This window comes from Meles meles, chromosome 8, assembly GCF_922984935.1.
Source record: "Meles meles chromosome 8, mMelMel3.1 paternal haplotype, whole genome shotgun sequence".
NCBI classification, from domain to species: Eukaryota; Metazoa; Chordata; class Mammalia; order Carnivora; family Mustelidae; genus Meles; species Meles meles.
The window spans coordinates 82100641-82120693 of NC_060073.1; the positions used below are offsets into that span (position 1 = coordinate 82100641).

Here is a 20053-nt window from a genome sequence, read left to right on the forward strand (position 1 = left end):
TGCCATTTGTGACGACGTGGATGGAACTAGAGCGTATCATGCTTAGTGAAATAAGTCAATCGGAGAAAGACAACTATCATATGATCTCCCTGATATGAGGACATGGAGAAGCAACATGGGGGGGGAGGGGGATAGGAGAAGAATAAATGAAACAAGATGGGATTGGGAGGGAGACAAACCATAAATGACTCTTAATCTCACAAAACAAACTGGGGGTTGCTGGGGGGAGGTGGGATTGGGAGAGGGGGAGCGGGCTATGGACATTGGGGAGGGGAGGCGAACCATAAGAGACTATGGACTCTGAAAAACAACCTGAGGGTTTTGAAGGGCCAGGGGTGGGAGGTTGGGGGAACAGGTGGTGGGTGATGGGGAGGGCACGTTTTGCATGGAGCACTGGGTGTTGTGCAAAAAGAATGAATACTGTTACGCTGAAAAAATTAATAAAAGGGGGAAAAAAAAAAAAGAATTATCTATGGTAGAACAAAGTTAGTCCCCATTTCTACACTGATAATTGCAACCTAGAAACAAATATGATTTTCACACTAAAGAAGAAAAATTGACTGAAATGCCAGGACCCTGAATTCAGTTTCCTGTTAGCAGTAAGGTCTTTGTTATTTCTCAGACAGACTTTTGATTCTCTCTCCCTAATTGATACTGGCCACTCTTAAATTGTATTATAGGAAAACTATACTGAGATACAAAGAGGTACTCATCTCAAATTATAGAACTTAAAAAAAAAGTATAATTAGCTGGGTTGGCAAAGGGAATATAATTAATCTGAGCACAATTTACTATTCTGTTTCTTCAATCCCCGTGAAGTACTTAACCTTTTTTTTTTTAATTTTTTTTAAAGATTTATTTATTTGACAGAGAGAAATCACAAGAGAGGCAGGCAGAGAGAGAGGAAGGGAAGCAGGCTCTCCGCTGAGCAGAGAGCCCGATGTGGGACTTGATTCCAGGACCCCGAGATCATGACCTGAGCTGAAGGCAGCGGCTTAACCCACTGAGCCACCCAGGCGCCCTAGTACTTAACCTTTTAATATGACTTTTACAAATAAGAGCTTGAGTGGCCAAAAAGTAATACATAAATTATAGTTTAATGTTTGAAACTCAAAAAAATATATCTTTTAGCAGTTTTTTCCCCCAGTGTGACAAACGACACTATAAACAACCCTGTCGCAAGCTTATCTTCTGCAACAAGATGCACATTGTTATTAACTCAACTCTGACACTCCAAATAATTTTGAAAAATTTTTACTCTCTCAGCTTATCACATTCCTTTTGCTCCAGGCAATGTATTCCTCACTGGTGGCAGGCAGAGACATAACCATAACGATCAACAGTTAGAATGGCAATAAAACAATTTTATCATAAGAGTGCAGTCTTCTATCCAGTGGTAGTTAGAATATATGATCTTTAATTACTCAACTGGTACTCTGATACATTTTTTTTAAATGCACATTTCTCCTGGAATGTTTCTTACTAAATATCCTGTCTAAAAGAATGAGCATATAGTAAACGAGATCAGCAGCAATATAGAATGGGATCCTACTGTACCTGGTGAATGAGGCGGAGGAGAGCACATCAGAACAACTCCCTGGCCTTCCCTCACAGAGACTGCACTTCTTGTCCGGCCACTAAAATTTCCCAGATCTGTCAATATAACACAGCATTTAGATGAAAAGCAGAATAATAAAAAAAAATCTTAAACAATGTCTACTTTTATAACTTGTACCTACTTTTCTCTCATTATGCAAAGTTTATTTTTGTTTGTTAGGCAGTGATATCAGAGCCTTAAAAATAAGTCTATATCATACACTTTTAATACCACAATTTTCAGATTGTATGTATTCCACACTCTTTTTTTCTATTTATAGTGCATACAAGTTGCCAGTATAGGAAGAAAATAGATTTATAACATTTATAAACATTTAAATACATTTATAATGCATTAGATAGTCCTTTTATCTATTTGTAATATTTCCTACATATTGATTTTTCTACTACTAATAAGACCAAATCATGCATAGTAAGAAGAGAAACAGAAGTGGTTAGGGGTGTCTGGTATCCAACCTGGTGCTTCATTATGTCATGCTAGGAATGATCTGTAAAACCAAGCATGAATTTTCCAAATTAGAGAGACTTGTGTGCTCTAGCAAATATGATGAGGATATAAAGTATTCTTTTTCTATAAATGGGAGTGAGAAAGTCATGTTATTTTCATCTTATAGAAACCTGGAATGGCTGGTACAAATTAATTATACTCATTCATTTTCATTACTCTGGGACTATCATAGTTATCAAAATACCCAACTAAATGCATGAAGAATTATAGCATCGATTGACGTTCAACTCCCTTCTCTTAAATTATGCTGCATTTTCAAAATTTGAAAATATTTTTCGAAAAATAAAGTGACCTAAAAATAAAGAAATATTTTTATTTTTATTATTTTTAGTAATCTAATCATAGCTCAGTATATATGGCCCTTTCCCCTTTCTGGGGCTAAGTTAATCAAAGATATGATTTTTAGAATAGTTTCCTAGGAATAGTAAGATTTCAATATTTTTATAAATAAACATTGTCCCAGAATTCTCTCTGTAATATCATGTTTCCATGATGAAAAATCCTTTTTTTAAATTTTTATTTATTTTTTCAACGTAACAGTATTTATTGTTTTTGCACAACACCCCTGTACTCCATGCAATATGTGCCCTCCCTATTACCCACTACCTGGTTCCCCCAACCTTCCACCCCCTGCCCCTTCAAAACCCTCAGGTTCTTTTTCAGAGTCCATAGTCTCTCATGGTTCACCTCCCCTTCCAGTTTCCCTCAACTTCCTTCTCCTCTCCATCTCCCAATGTCCTCCATGTCATTTGTTATGCTCCACAAATAAGTGAAACCATATGATACTTGACTCTCTCTGCTTGACTTATTTCGCTCAGCATCATCTCTTCCAGTCCCGTCCATGTTGCTACAAAAGTTGGGTATTCATCCTTTCTGATGGAGGCATAATACTCCATCATGTATATGGACCAATCTTCCTTACCCATTCATCCGTTGAAGGGCATCTTGGTTCTTTCCACAGTTTGGTGACCATGGCCATTGCTGCTATAAACATTGGGGTACAGAAGGCCCTTCTTTTCACTACATCTGTATCTTTGGGGTAAATACCCAGTAGTGCAATTGCAGGGTCATAGGGAAAATCTATTTTTAATTTCTTGAGGAATCTCCTCACTGTTCTCCAAAGTGGCAGAACCAACTTGCATTCCCACCAACAGTGTAAGAGGGTTCCCCTTTTCCCACATCCTCTCCAACACATGTTGTTTCCTGTCTTGCTAATTTTGGCCATTTTAACTGGTGTAAGGTGGTATCTCAATGTGGTTTTAATTTGAATCTCCCTGATGGCTAGTGATGATGAACATTTTTTCATGTGCATGATAGTCATGAAAAATCCTTCTTGAAAATGTTCTGTGTTTTCCTCCATTATTCACCAATTGTAAAAGAGTTTTTTTGAAACTTCTCATTATTTCACATTAAAATAGTATGTTTCACAGTAATACAATGTAGCCTTTCAAATTTAATGTTTGTTAATTGGACTAATGATGAGAGTGGTAAGCAGTGGAGAAAGTATACCGAAATTATATGAAAGAGAAATTACTAACTTTAATATCCTAAGAAGGATCCTATACTTTTTTTGAGATATCTGCCACAATTTACTGATTTACTAAATGTACAATCAAACCTTTTAAAATGCATTCAAAATCATGAAGAAATACTAAACAGTGAAGGCATAAGGCCGTATAATTAGGGAAGTATTCATTATTGATGAAAGTCTTTAGAATTTTACACATAATTCTATTCTTCAGGATGCCTGAGTGGCTCAGTTGTTTACGCTCTACCTTCGACTCAGGTTCTGACCCAGGGTCCTGGAATCAAGTCCCATAAAATTCTCCCTGTGGAAGCAGCCTGCTTCTCCCTCTGCTACTGCCTCTCTCCATCTCCCTGTCTCTCATGAATAAACAAATAAAATTTTAAAAATTCTGTTTTTCATTTCAATAGTTAAGCTTTTCAAAACTGGATAGATTAGAAAGAGTTGTCCTAATTCTTTTTTTTTTCTTTTTAACAGTGGTTTGAAAACACACAGTAACTTCTGTTGAAAATCAACTTTACTCATTTTCAAATATGTATGACTCAAGGCTTTAAATTCCTATATATTGATTCTTAGGGATAGAAGCTGTCTTTTTCCATAAAAGATCTGAATTGAGAAAACAAGCATGGCAAATATCTAATTTGCCTTCCTTTGACTCTACGCTTAGACACAGGAACCACACATTAAAGCTGTAATGTCTCTTTAGGGATTATATTGTTTTACTTTCCTTTTTTCATCATCACTGAATTTATAAACTCTGAAAGGCTATTTAGACATCAATGTATTATAACTGAGTTTCTTAAATGGTTTTTGAAAAATATATATGTATCTTCTAATACATTTACTACAAGTTTATGTTATCCTTATTATGACATTTCAATCAACCTAGTTTAGTAAACAGAATATTTTAATAGGGACGCCTGGGTGGCTCAGTGGGTTAAAACCTCTGCCTTCAGCTCAGGTCATGATCTCAGGGTCCTGGGATTGAGTCCCGCTTTGGGCTCTCTGCTCAGCACGGAGCCTGCCTCCCCCTCTCTCTCTGCCTTCCTCTCTGCCTACTTGTGGTCGCTCTGTCAAATAAATAAATAAAAATCTTTTTAAAAAAGAATAATATAGAACAGTCCTAAATTAACTTCTACGTCTGAGAAACTGAAGTACAGTCACACCCTAGAAATTAAACATGAAAAAGAAAAGAAAATTATGAATAATTATAAATTATAGAATAATTATGACCCAAATTGTGTTTTGAGATCACAATGACCCAAAAAGTTGTAATTGCTTTAGTGGATCAGCTGTTAATGCAGGTACAATTCAACTTTTCCTCATGGAATTTTCTGTGTCATTATTTCCTAGGAAGTATAGCACCAGCAGAACAAAGATAAATGGATTTTTTTCAATTATGAATACATTTCTTTCTTTCATAAGGCATACGGAGAAATACTAAAAAGAAGACTGAAATTTCATGGAGAGTATACTTTTCTCATTTAAATCCTTCCTCCTAGGGAAAGAAAAAGGTGGAATATTATTACCTGTAATGTAAAAATGGTTCCTGTGTTAGGCAAGATTCTGGTTGATCTATGGCAGAATGATTTATGTAAAAAAAAAAATTATTGGTTAGAATGGGGATGGCAATTAGGCACAATAGTGTTAATGAAAATACAGCTGGTTATTTTTATCTCATTGTGAATAAAAATCAGTTACTTTTCTTTGAGGGTACTCACCAGAGAACTTACTTTGATTCTTATTACTTTATTTTAATAGGTTATACATTATATATATCAAGGAGATTAAAAAAACAAGAACTTTTATGGATGGAGCTTTGATTATTTTATTGACACATGATAAAAAGTACATGTTGTTATGTTCTATTTTTAACTTGTAAGGAGAAAATGAGTAAGAATTAAAACCTTAATACAAGGACTCTAAAATTCAGGTTAATGTCTTGAACTGAAATAAACCTTTTCTGAACTTGTAAAATAGCACGTGGACAAATAGACAAGTAATGGATTAGAGGAGATAATTTGTGGTCAAGAATCACAGAGCTCTAGGCCTTGTCTTTTCTCACTCTTTTCCCAATTTCAGAAGCTCATGGACAGTTTGATAGTGGAACTTTAACTAGAACTGCAGCTTAGAGAATTATTGTACCTATTCATCCTCAATGAACCATGCAAAGAGAAACAGGTATATAATAAATGATGTGTTTGAGAACCTCACACGACAGTTAGAATATAGATTTAGGTTGTGTGATTTGAAGCATATTCAACAGATGTAAGACAAATCATTTCATCCATTTATTTAACAAATATTTCTTCAGTGCAAACCACACACTGAACACAAGGTTAGATACTAGGGTTGCAGAAAAGATGCAAGGGAAGGATGTAGATGTATGAACTAATCATATCTACTTGGGTCAACTTTCCATAGAACCAGCTGAGAGGAATCTGTGCCACCAAATAGATGTATGAGCCCAAACTATTGTAGTTTCAGCTTGTCAAAGCCATACTTATGATTTACTATATAGTACTTCATGATATTCTCCTGAATGTGAGCTACATATACACACAAACATACAATTCACATTTTTTTCTTTCCTTTCTCTCCTTCTTTCCTCCACCTGCCTACCTTTCCTCCTTCCTTCTTCCCTTTCTTCTTACATTATCCAACAAAGGACTTGAAACAGCTTACAGTTAGAGTTATATACACTTGCATATAATACAAATATAATACAAAAAGATCAAACAAGTGGTTTACAGATTCCAGGTGAAGATAAAATGGGTATGGTGTGAATCCTCTAAGTTAAGATTAACACTTAAGAATATGTCTCATAAATATTTTTTTAAATTATTAGAAGTTGGCCATTAATTTTACTTTAAACTTAGAGGGTCAAAATAAAAATGGATATATTTCTAGTCTTGTTATTCATGGTTCTGGCAAGATAAAAATTTTCGGGTAACTCTGGGGAAGAACAGTGTTACCAGATAGTAAGATCTATAGAAGTATTTCTCCTGAAAACCTTCATAAAGATCACACTGGGTGTTATAAAGGATTGAACACATTTGCAAACAAGTTAGGAAGGTTTTTCACCCGTTAAGACAACTTAGGTAGATATTGTGCATGTTGCACACATACATACATATAAAAACATTTAAAAAATCATTGCCTGGAAAGGTGAATTATTTGAAGGTGTGGGAGAGAGAAAGTACATGAGGGGTTCAGGACACTGATCTTATGATCTTAGGTTAAGTACAACAGATTGGTTAGCTACTAGGGAGAAATGAGGGAAAAGGATCAAGACAACAGGATAAAATTTGTTTTAATTTTATTTAAATTAATTAACATATAGTGTATTGTTGTTTCAGAGGTAGAGTTCAGTAATTAATCACTTACATATAACATTCAGTGCTCATTACATCACAAGCCCTCCTTAATGCCATTACCCAATTATCCCTTCCCCTCACTCACCTCCCCTTCCAGCAACCCTTTTTGTTTCTGATGGTCAAGAGTCTCTTATGGTTTTTCTCCCCCCTCTGATTTCATCTTATTTTATTTTTCCCTTCCTATCCCTATGTTCATCTGTTTTGTTTCTTAAATTTCATATATGAGTGAAATTATTTGATAATTAGATTATTTGTTTTCTGGATGTTGAGATTTATAAGCTCTTTATAAATCTTGGACTTTTGCAAATATCTTCTCCCATTCTGTCTGTTGTCTTGATTTTGTCAATTTTTTTTTTTTCTCTGTAAAGGCTTTTTATCTTGATGAAATCCTAATAGTTCATTTTGGCTTTGACTTTTGTTTCCCTTGCTTTTGGAGACGTGTCTAGCAAGAAGTTGTTGCCACTAGGTCAAACAGGTTGTTTGTTGCCTGTGTTCTCTAGGATTTTGATGGATTCCTTCTCACATTGAGGTCTTTAATCCATTTTGAGCATATTTCTGTGCACAGTGTAAGAAAATGGTCCAGTTTCATCCTTCTACTGTCTAATTTTCCCAACACCATTCAACCAGATAAATCTTATATAATTAGGAAAAAAGTGTTGAGGTTAATCTGCCTCCTGGGTTTTAATTTCCTAGTATTAAATCTGTTCTGATTAAGTCACAATGCTTGGCGTATGAGAGTTGTGTGTTTTTGGAAAAAGGAATGGGAATCAGAGTGCTTATTTTAAATTGCACTTGATTAGGGATGCCAGGGTGGCTCAGGCTGTTGAAAGTCTGACTCTTGATTTTTGACTCAGGTCCTGTTCTCAGGGTCATGGGACCAAGCCCTGCATCAGGCTCCAAACTCGGCCTGGTTGGGATTCTCTCTCCCTATCCTTCTCCCTCAACCCCCTGCTCACTCATTCTCTCTCTCAAATAAATAAATAAGCTTTTAAAATAAAATAAATTGCACTTGGTTATATATTCATCCTGTAGGTGGTGTCAGTAAGCTTTAGACTGTCAATGCTTCATGTATTCTCAGTTCTCTAAACACTAAAGGTTTTGTGAATACAGTTTATTAAGAGTTCTAAACTTCATGAAATTGAGTTTGATTTTTTACAAAAACTAAGACAATTGAAAAGGTCAAACACTTTAGACTAGATGCCAGAGACTTGAACTTTATTAATTACTAACATTAAGGTATCAGATTCTTATGTAAGATTATAATATTGAAGAAATAATATAGGTATTCTCTCTGTGGGGTCTCATAGCTTTAACTTTTGTGATTTCTATAAAAATGGCCGAAAGATTTTCTAATATTAACTTTTTATATTTTGCCTCATTTGTAAAGTGATTGCATATTGAAGTCTTCTTTCATCACTTTTATTTCTTTGTTTCTGTTATCATTAGGATTATTCAGATCATTGTCATATTTTTGTGTCTCATATAAATATCCTGTAATAAAAATTGGCCAAATCTCATTCAGAAACTATCTTTGACATTCTAAAATAACAAGAAAGTGTAAATGAAATAATAATCACAGTATCTACTAGCATACATACTCTATGTTAGGCATCTTGGAGATTAAATATTAATTTATCCATTTTAAGGATTACTAAACATGTGAAGAGCAAATAAAAGATTGACTAATGTCTCAAGTTAATAACTGGTGAGTTGGCAATCAAAATCAATGTGTTTGTTTAATAAAATATATTAGCACAAAAGTAATTCAACATTTGGAAGTTAGGCCAAGTTGATTTCAGGAATTTAGAAATAATCTACATAAGGATCTCTTAAAAAGTCATTTTCTGACATATAAAGGATATATAGATGAAAAAAATTATTGAGAAATGGAAAAAATAATATTTACATTTATTTTGAGTGAGAATTAAATTAGCATTTTTCAATACATAGCTATTTGCCTGCATGTAAAATCTTCCCTAAGACACTACAACAAATAGGATTCTTAATAGTTTTTAAAATAAAAATTTGATTTTTGAATGAAACCTTGACTGGAAGCCATAGAAACATGAAGTTTTGTGGTGTTCTTTTGGTTAAGAGTGAACTCATAAGCCTGTGATCAATTTGTAAGCACAGAAAGCAAAGGCCTATTATCCCCACTTATTGATGAGGACATTGGCATTCACTAAGGTTAAGTAACAGAAATCACAGCCAAGGATTTGAACCTTCAAGATGACAAATTCATTTTTGGAACTAGCATGCTTCTAATCTAGAGTTATCCCAATATTCTTAATTTAGAATGTTTCAATGATGTAATTACTTCTTTAAATATTTACCTTACACCACATGAAGTAATTTACAATTCTTCAGAATTGCTATAAGTCATCCATGAATGTGACATCATATCACCCTTTAAAAAGTGTTATTTAATAATATTAGTCTTTTTTAAAAAAATATTTATTTATTTGACAGAGAGAGAGCAAGAGAGAGAGAGCACAAGCAGGGGGTGCAGCCGAGGAAGAGGGAAAAGCAGGCTCTGGGCTGAGAAGAGAGCCCATGTGAGGCTTGATCCCAGAACGCTGGGATTATAACCTGAGCTGAAGGCAGACCCAGATGCCTCTAAAATTAGTCTTTTGAAAATATCAGTTGAGTTAATTAGAGGCATTTCAAAAATACACTCATTTATTACAATGAAAATAATAATTGAATTAAGGTAAAGCTAGAGATGTGGTGAGGTAAATCTATGAGATAATGACAATGAAAATTTCTTCATTCCCATTTTTCCTTTTTATATGTAATGGGTCAGATGACTAATCTTTTGCTGTGGCTTGTCATTTTCACTTTGCATATTATCAGATATGAATCATCCAGCCAAAGGTTTCACTGATTAAGAAAAAAACAAAGTATATCAGTGTATGTTTGCCTTGAAAGAGACAATTTTAACTACCTTATAAGTAAAGTAATAAATTGTGATTGCTTTTGTAAAAAGATCAATTATCCAGAGTGTGATAAAATATTTTTGATCTTAGGTCTTTTCTTTGATATCTTGATGTAAGTTACAAAAATCTACTTCTACTGTGAATAATATATAATGAAATAATCTCAGATGCTGAAGTTGTATATAAATTTGTTTGACTAATGTGATGATAGTCTATGAATCTTGACAGAGATTTTATACATTTGACTTAACTTTTTACACTCTGGGTAAGCAATTATATTAATAATTTTTTTCCCACTTGAGTACTGCTTCTTCCTTTATTACTATTATTTTTAATTAAAAAATAATTCCAGTGTTATTAACATAGAGTGTTATATTAGTTTGAGGTGTACAATATAGATATTGAGCAATTCTATACATTACTTAGGGCTCATCAAGATAAGTGCACTCTTCATTCCTTTCATCCATTTCACAAACCCCTCTCCACTCAACTTCCTTCTGGTTAAGAAATAATTTGTATTCATTTATGTCTAAGTTCAAATTATTTTCCCAACTCAGATCAGTCTTAATTTATTAACAGTCTCAGGAAATTATAAGACTGAGCACTGAAATGTAATTAATTTAATAATAATAATAATAATAACATGGATAGAGATTTTGAGTATTATAGACCTAAAACCAGCAAGTCATTTAGTACATTAATTCCTAAAACTCATACATCTTTTGATGTCTTTCAAGCTTTTGGACCTAACATTTCTCCAGCTATTTTACATTTTATAATATTTTATTAGATTAATACTTCTTTCCCTACAACCACAACTTCTTACTCCTCTCACCCTCATTTTTACTCCCTTAGCACAACTTCTACATAGGTTAAATTGCATTATATACCTATTGTACTTTTGGCAAGGGAATATGGAGAAAATAGAGAAAAACATCAACAATGATGACTAATTTTGCTCTAAATTCATCCATAAACCTCAGGCAGGACCTTTGTGCTACCTAATTCCAACACATTTCTGGATTCCATCACTCTCCATCCTCTAGACAATACTTTCACATCTCTCTTTCAAAATAACCTCCTGCCCTTTCCCCCACTTTTCCCCTCCTACTTCCTGGAGAAAACAGAAGTTATTAAAAAAAAAACACTTATATATATTTCCCCTAGGGGCAAACTGGAATATGTGTCCCAGATTCCCCTTCAGTGAAGGACTTGTCCCAACTGTTGGGGGTCCTATTGACAATTTTTGGCTGTCAGCACCTTCAGGAGTTGCCTTTGCTACAGAAAATTAGCTCAACTAAGGTTATACCACTTCCTTGGGTAACACACAACCAGCAACTTCTCAGTGAATGAATATAATGTTCTGATTACCTGGGTTCAACTTCAACAACCCTGAAAAAGCATTCTAGCTTTAAAGATCCTCTTTGGTGTCAGCTGGGGTTACTGTTAAACTCACATCACAGCTCCTTCTTCTCAAATCTGCTCCTTCTTCCTCCCCTCGAGCGGATGAATTCAAAGGGCACTCTTTAATAACCATTATCCATACCGCATTCCAATCACTGAGCCGGTTTCCAAGGGAAGTCAACATGTAACGCTAGCACAATAGTTATTGACTTATCTATATCTACACTGCCCTGATTCTCTTTTCAATAAATGAACTGTCTCTGATCTATTCAAAGACCCCCTCTCCCTTCTGCATCATCAGTACCATTCAAAATATTGGCATTTCTCCAAAGTAAAATACCAAGAGAAAGAAAATATCTCTTTGACCCCATTTCCCTCCAAGTATGAACCATTTTTGTCCCTCTCCCCGTTAAACAAACAAACAAACACTGCAAACAACTTTGATTCTCTCAAAAGTTCTCAAATCTGGCTGTCTTCCTACCACTGACCAAATGCTACTGTGAAGGAAACAAATGACCTTCAGGCTGTTTAAATTTATTGATCAATTCCTCAGTTCTCATCTACTTGACCTATGTTTAGTATTTGATAGAATTCTCCACACCCTTCTTAGGAAAATGAATTTTTTGCTTGAATTTGTCCTCTTTCATTGTGCCCTCCTCTTCACTTCCATTAGCTTATTCCTCCTATTTCCAATATCTAAACATTTCAGGGCCTCAGCTTAGTCCTTGGACCCTTTCATTTTTCAATCCACACCATTCTCAAGGTCATTTTATATATAATGTCTGAAATTTAAAAAGCATGTTTACCCTGACAAATTATCAAATTTATTCCTTCTTGGACACCTCCCTTGAATAGCAACACACGCATGCACACACACACACAATTTACTTGTTATTTCCATTTGAACATCTATAGGCATTAAAACATAACATATCCTAATGGAACCCCCATTCTCACCTGCCAACCTACCATTGCCATAATATTTCCAAAAAGAGTAAGTGACCATTCCAATTTTTTCCAGGCAAGATAAAATGCAAAAATCATGTGTGATTCCAATATGTCTCTCACATCACAAATACATTTCATGAGCAAATCTTTTTTTATGAGCAAATCTTTTTTCATAATATATGATTTCATAATATATCTATAATTTCATAATATATCCAGAATACAACAAGATCTAACCTTTGTAGCTTTCACGGGCATCTCTCACCTCCACTGTTTTTTTTTTGTTTGTTTGTTTGTTTTTCTTTTTAAAGATTTTCCATTTTATTTTATTTATTTTCAGTGTTCCAAAATTCACTGTTTATGCATGACACTCAGTGCACCATGCAGTAATGCCCTCCATACTACCCACCACCAGGCTAACCCCACCCCCACCCCCCCAGCTCTCCAAACACTCAGTTTGTTTCTCAGAGTCCACAGTCTCTCATGGTTTGCTTCCCCCTCCAGTTTCTCCCATCTCACTTGTCCTCTCTGTCTCCCAATGTCCTCCTTATGCTCCGCAGGTAAGTGAAACCATATGATATTTGATTCTCTCTGCTTGACTTGTTTCACTCAGCATGATATCTTCCAGTCCCATCCATGTTGATAAAAAAGCTGCGTATTCAGCCTTTCTGATGGAGGCATAATACTCCATTGTATATATGTACCATATCTTCTTTATGCATTTGACTGTTGAAGGTCATCTTGGCTCTTTCCACAGTTTGGCAACTGTGGCCATTGCTGCTATAAACATTGGGGTACAGGTGGCCCTTCTTTTCACTACATCACTACATTTGTATCTTTATGGGTATATACCCAGTAGTGCAATTGCAGGGTCCTAGGGAAGCTGTAATTTTAATTACTTAAGGAATCTCCATACTGTTTTCCAAAGTGGCTGCCCAACTTGAATTCCCACCAACAGTGCAAGATGGTTCCCCTTTCTCTACATCCTCTCTGACACACATTGTTTCCTGTCTTGCTAATTTTGGCCATTCTGACTGGTGTAAGGTGGTATCTCAATGTGGTTTTGATTTGAGTTTTCCTGCTGGCTAATGATGATTAACATTTTTTCATGTGTCTGTTACACATTTCTATGTCTTCTTTGGAAAAATATCTGTTCATGTGTTCTGCCCATTTTTTAAAATTTATTTATTTATTTTTTTCAGCGTAACAGTATTCATTGTTTTTGCACAACACCCAGTGCTCCATGCAATACATGCCCTCTGTATTACCCACTACCTGGTTCCCCCAACCTCCACCCCCGCCCCTTCAAAACCCTCGGGTTGTTTTTCAGAGTCCATAGTCTCTTATGGTTTGACTCCCCTTCCAATTTTTTTTTCCCCCCTATGGTATATTTCTTTTTTTTTTTCCATTTTATTTATTTTTTCAGCGTAACAGTATTCATTCTTTTTGCACAACACCCAGTGCTCCATGCAAAACGTGCCCTCCCCATTACCCACCACCTGTTCCCCCAACCTCCCACCCCTGACCCTTCAAAACCCTCAGGTTGTTTTTCAGAGTCCATAGTCTCTTATGGTTCGCCTCCCCTTCCAAATTTTTTTTTTTTATAAACATATAAAGTATTTTTATCCTCAGGGGTACAGGTTTGTGAATCACCAGGTTTACACAGTTTTTTGATACTGGTCTCCCTACTTCTTCCTTGCTCTCTTGAGTCTATTCTCAGCACAGCAGCCAGAACTGGTTCTTTTAAAATGAAGTTAGATCATCTGACCTAAATGGCTTTCTATGTTACTCAGAGGAAAAGTCAAACCACTTTCAATGGCACACAAGTCCTGGACTATCTTGATTTTGTTGCCTCTCTGATTCATCTTGCTTCCCTCCATTAGAGCATACTGGCTTCCCTGTTTTTAATCAAACAAAATATATCAAGTGTTGTCCTGCCTCAGGGCCTTTGTATTTGCTGCTTCCTCCAAAGAGAACATCCCTCACCTCCACTCCCCAGATATAATCATAGCTGTTACCTACACCCCCTGTAGGTCTCCATTTCAGTGTCATATTCATAGAGAGAGTTTCCATTGGGCATCTTACCAAAAAGTGCAACCTAATTACCCCCTATACAGTCCTTATATTCCTTCCCTAATTAACTTTTCTCTGTGGTACTTATTCTCCAACAAGCTACTATTTATTTTTCTTGTCTATTGTGCCTCCCACATACAGAATTTAAAGTCTGTGAGCACAGGGATTTTTGTTTGCTATGCTCACTGTAATATTCCCAGACTCTTTCCCTAACTGTTATTTCTGCCTAGGATACTCTCCCTCCTGGGTACTTGCACAGAAATCCCTAACCTTGTCCAGGTCTCTGCTGGAATGTTAGAGAGGACTTCCTTGATCAGTAGATTCTTTCTTCCCAGTCTCCCAATTTCTGTTCTCTTTATTCTGGTTCCTTTTCTATAATAACACTTATGATCATCTGACATATTATATAATGTGTTTAATATGTACTATCTGCCTTCCCCAATACATTAGAATATAATCTTTGAATAAACACTTTGTTTTACCACTGCTTAAAATAATGCCTAATGCATTACTCTATGGGTACCTAATAAATAATTGATAAATAAGTACTTGTTTTATTGAATCAATTACATATGTATCTTTAGCATATAATTATACTTGATAAATTATAATTTTGAAATACCTAAATTTTGAGATATTTTCCAAATATTATGTTATCACATTTTTAAAAATTATAATCCTTTAAGATCCAAAATCTCCAATAAATACTGAACTTTACAGATAACACTGAAACATATACAAGTTATCATGCTATTTCTAGAGCAGAATTTCCACTCAAGATTAAATTACTTTAATAGTAAAAAGGTCATGTGTATACCATTTCAATCCTTGATGGAGATGGAAGGTGTAAGATAGACAATTTTTAAAAAAAGAAATTTCTTTTTGTTGGTCATGTAATATTACAAAAAAAATAAAGTTTCTAGATACAAATAATAATAATTCTTTTTTATGGCATCTCTATATATTCCCAGGAAAATGTCTTATGTATAGCTGTCTACAGAACCACACTGAAAACTATTCAGTTCTGAAGAGTAGATATTCAATCAATTTCTTTGGAAATATTTTATGAGAAACATTGTAATTCTATGGTTTATTTTAATATAAACTATTTAAGTTACTAACTAACCAGTGGATCTTAAAAATATATTTATAATATTGCTATAAAAATAAGGACTTTGAAAACAAAAGACCTACATTCAAATTCAACTATCACTATTTAACAGGAGCCTTGGGAAAATTATTTTACTTCACTATGCTTTGCTTCCTACCCATGATGAGATAATTATAAGCCATATCTTAAAAGACTATGGTAAAAAATATCCTAACATGTAAGAAATATCTTACCCACACAGCTGGCAATTAAAAGCACTTGATGAATATTATTTCCTCTAAACATTTCAGAGAGATGTATCTTATCAACTTCTAATTAAGAACTTAAATAATTTTTATTTTTCTAAGTATTTTGAACTTATAGAATTAAACATGCTCGGATTATAATATTTGGGGATTATCTACAAAGTTATTCAAATTAATAAGTGATCTAACCTTCATTAAGTAAAAATGACTGTCAACAGAACCCTTACAAGCACAGTCACAAACTTTTTTTTTTGCATTAAATACAAGATAATTTTAACTTATTTATAGTTTAACCATTTAAAAATGTAGTAACATGGAAAATCCAGACTATATTGTCTTTCTTCTAAACTTTTTTCTTTCCCCCCCCAAGTTTGTATTTAAAATTACACTTAGTTAACACAATGTAATATTAGTTTCAGTTGTAGAATTTAGTGATTTATCACTTACTTACTTACAACACTGGGTGCTCAACACAAGTGCCCTCCTTACCCATCACCTATTTAACCTTCCCCCTGCCCACATACCCTCTGGTAACTATCACTTCTCTATAGCTAAGAGTCTGTTTCTTGATTTTCCTCTCCATTTCCCCTCTATGTTCCTGTTTGTTTGTTTATTTCTTAAATTTCACATATGAGTGAAATCATACAATATTTGTCTTTCTCTGACTATTTTATTAACATAATATTCTCTAACTTCATCCGTGTCATTGTAAATGGCAAGAACTCATTCTTTTTGATGGCTCAGTAATATTCTATTTTATATATGGAATAAAATTCCATTGTATATGTAATATATATTATATATACACATATACCACAATATATAGACCATATATATAAATCATATATATGTATATACATATATATGTGTATATATATGTGTGTGTATCACTTATTCACAGCCGTGTATACAACCATACTGAAAACTATTACATAGTTTTATATATTTTTATATATATGTATATATATATATATATAAATCTGTTCTTGTGTCCTTTTTAGTTTCTGCCTTTATTTTTGTTCTAGTTTTTATATTTCCTTCCTGCTGGTTTTAGCTTTTATTTCTTGTTCTTTTTCTTGCTCCTTTAGCTACATAGTTAAGTTGTTTATTTGAAATTTTTCTTGTTTCTTGAAGGTAGGCCTCTATTGTTACATACTTCCCTCTTATGACCACTTTTGCTGCATCCGGATGGTTTTGGACCAATGTGTTTTCATTTTCTTTGTTTCCATGTTTTTCTTTTTTATTTTCTTGATTTCCTAGTTGACCCATTCATTCTTTAGTAGTATGTTGTTTAACTCATATTTGTATTTGTGGTCTTTTCAATGTTTTCTTGTGGTTGACTTTGAGTTTCATAACATTGTGGTCAGAAAAGATGCATGGCAAGATCTTAGTCTTTTTGTACTTGATGAGGCCTGATTTCTGGTCTGTATGTGATCTATTCTTTTTGTACTTGATGAGGCCTCATTTGTGGCCCATATGTGATCTATTCTGGAGAAAGTCACATGTGCACTTGAAAAGAATGTGTATTCTGCTGCTTTAGGATGCCATGTTCTGATTATATCTGTTAAGTCCATCTGGTCCAGCGTGTCATTCAAAGCCATCCTTCCCTTGATGATTTTCTGCTTAGATGATATGTCCATTGCTGTAAGTAGGCGACTAAAGAACCCTAATATTATTGCATTATTATGAATGCATTTTTTAAGTTTGTTATTAATTGTTTTATATATTTGTGTTCTCCCATGCTGGGGGCATATATATTTAAATGGTTTGATCTTCCTGTTAGATAGTCACCTTTATTATGACACAGTGCCCTTCATTTCTTGTTATTTTTTTTTAAGATTTTCTTTACTTATTTGACAGAGATCACAAGTAGGTAGAGAAGCAGGAAGAGAGAGAGGGGAGGAGGGGAAGAGAGATATGGGGTTCCATCCCAGGACCCTGGGATCATGACCTGAGACTAAGACAGAGGCTTTAATCCGCTGAGCCACCCAGGCACCCCTTGTTATGGTCTTTGATTTAAAATCTAGTTTGTATGACATAAGAATTACTGCTCTGGCTTTGTTTTTTTTTTTTTTTTTTTTTCCCTTTTTATTAATTTTTTCAGCGTAACAGTATTCATTCTTTTTGCACAACACCCAGTGCTCCATGCAAAACGTGCCCTCCCCATCACCCACCACCTGTTCCCCCAACCTCCCACCCCTGACCCTTCAAAACCCTCAGGTTGTTTTTCAGAGTCCATAGTCTCTTATGGTTCGCCTCCCCTCCCCAATGTCCATAGCCCGCTCCCCCTCTCCCAATGCCACCTCCCCCCAGCAACCCCCAGTTTGTTTTGTGAGATTAAGAGTCATTTATGGTTTGTCTGTTTTGATGCCCATTTACATGATAAATTTTTCTTCATCCTCTCACTTTCAATATGTAGGTGTGTACAGGTGTAAAGTGAATCTTTTGTAGGTTTTGTTTTTTTATCCATTCTGACATCCTATGTCTTTTGCTGGAACATTTAGTCATTTGCATACAGAGTAATTGTTGATAAATATGCACTTAATGGTATTTTATCACTCATTTTGTCATTGTTTCTGGATATTTCTCCTGTTCTTTTCTTGATTTTTTTTTTTTTTACTTTTGGTCTTTTCTTTGAACTTGGAGGGTCTCCTTTAATATTTCTTGCAAGGCTGGATTAGTGGTCATGAACTCCTTCAGGTTTTTTTTTTTTTTTTTTTTTTGGCAAATACAATCATTCTTGTTTTGAGTGATAGCCTTGTTGGATCAAGTGTTCTTGGTTGCAGCTTCCTCTCATTCAGTACACTGAATATATTATGTCACTCTCTTTTGGCTTGCCAAATTTCTATCGAGAGATCTGCAGCTAGTCTTACTGGATTTCATTTGTAAATCTTACGGTCTTCTTTTCTCTTGCTGCTTTTAGGTTTTTTTGTTTGTTTGTTTATTTGTTTTAATCTCTATATTTTGCAACTTTAATTACAACATATCTTGGTGTTGGTTTGTTTTTGTTGATTTTGATGCGAGTTCTTGGTGCCTCCTGGATCTGGATGTCTGTGTCCTCCAAATTAAGGATAATTTCCTCAAATAATACTCTGCCCCCTTTTTCTCTCTTTTTCTTCTGGGACTTCTATGATACAAATATTATTATGTTTGATGGAGTCACTAAGTTCCCTAAGTCTATTCTTATGTTCTATAATTTTACTTTCTCTCTTTTGTTCAGCTTCATTATTTTCCATAAGTTTATCTTCTTTGTAACTTATTCATTCCTCTGTTTCTTCCATTCTTGTGGTCATTACATCTAGTGTGTTTTGAATCTCAGTTATCACATTTTTCATTTTGGATTGTCTTTTAACTCTTTTATCTCTACAGTAGGACTTCCCTGATATCTCCCATTCCTTTCTCAAGCCCAGCGAGTATCCTTATGATTGTTCCTTTCAATTCTATATCAGGCATATTACTTATATCTTCTCATTTAAATTTCTGACATGACCTTATCTTGTTATTTCATTTGTGGTGAATTCCTCCATCTTGGCATTTTGTCTAATTCTCTGCCTTCTTCTGTATCAGCTTGTTATGTTTCTCTTTTTTTTAAGATTTTATTTATTTAATTAATGGAGAAAAAGAGAGCTTGGGCAGGGGTAGCAGCAGACAGAGGGAAATGGAGGAGCAGTCTCCCTGCAGAACAAGGAGTCAGACGTGGGGCTCAATCCCAGGACTCTGGGATCATAACCTGAGCTGAAGACAGACACTTAACTGACTGAACCAGCCAGGCACCCTGCCTGTTATGTTTCATGCTCCTTAGAGTAGTGGCTTTATGAGGAAGAGGTCATATAATGTCCAGGGTCTGATGCTTCATAGAGTGTTTCTGATGTGTTCTGCATGTACTCTGCTGTTGTGTTTTGGCTGCTCTGTGTGTCAGGCCAGTAGTCTGAAAAGGCTCTCATTGCCTGCAGTGGGCAGTATTTGGACCTTGGGCAGTGTGTGGTGAGTTTTAACTATGTATGCTTTAGTCAGCTTTGTTAAATGAGACCTGATGCTACTTCCACTAGAACTGAAGCCCTGCAGAACTCTCTGGTTGGGAGATGGGATGTGGGTGAGGGTTTCTGCTGGTCTTCTGTGTAAGGAGCCTGCTGTGCTGGGACTGGGGTACACTTGCTTTAGAAAGGCATTATCAGCAGAAGGCAGGTTGTAAATAGGTTAGGTAGCCAATGTTGGTGTTGTGCTGTTTACTGAAGGTGATTCTATGTTTATGCTGAGGTGTGAGGAAGGAAAATAATACCAGCTAGCTCCTTTGTCCCTGGTGATGGGT

General features: G+C 35.0%; 1 protein-coding gene across 1 annotated transcript in view; it reads right to left on the bottom strand.

The window, feature by feature from the left end:
* Window positions 1–20053, bottom strand: part of CNTN5 (contactin 5) — an 867308-nt gene that overhangs the window by 480036 nt on the left and 367219 nt on the right. The window contains exon 5 of the mRNA XM_046016150.1: window positions 1558–1653. Coding sequence (XP_045872106.1) covers window positions 1558–1653 — 96 coding nt within the window. The remainder of the gene's footprint in view (window positions 1–1557; window positions 1654–20053) is intronic.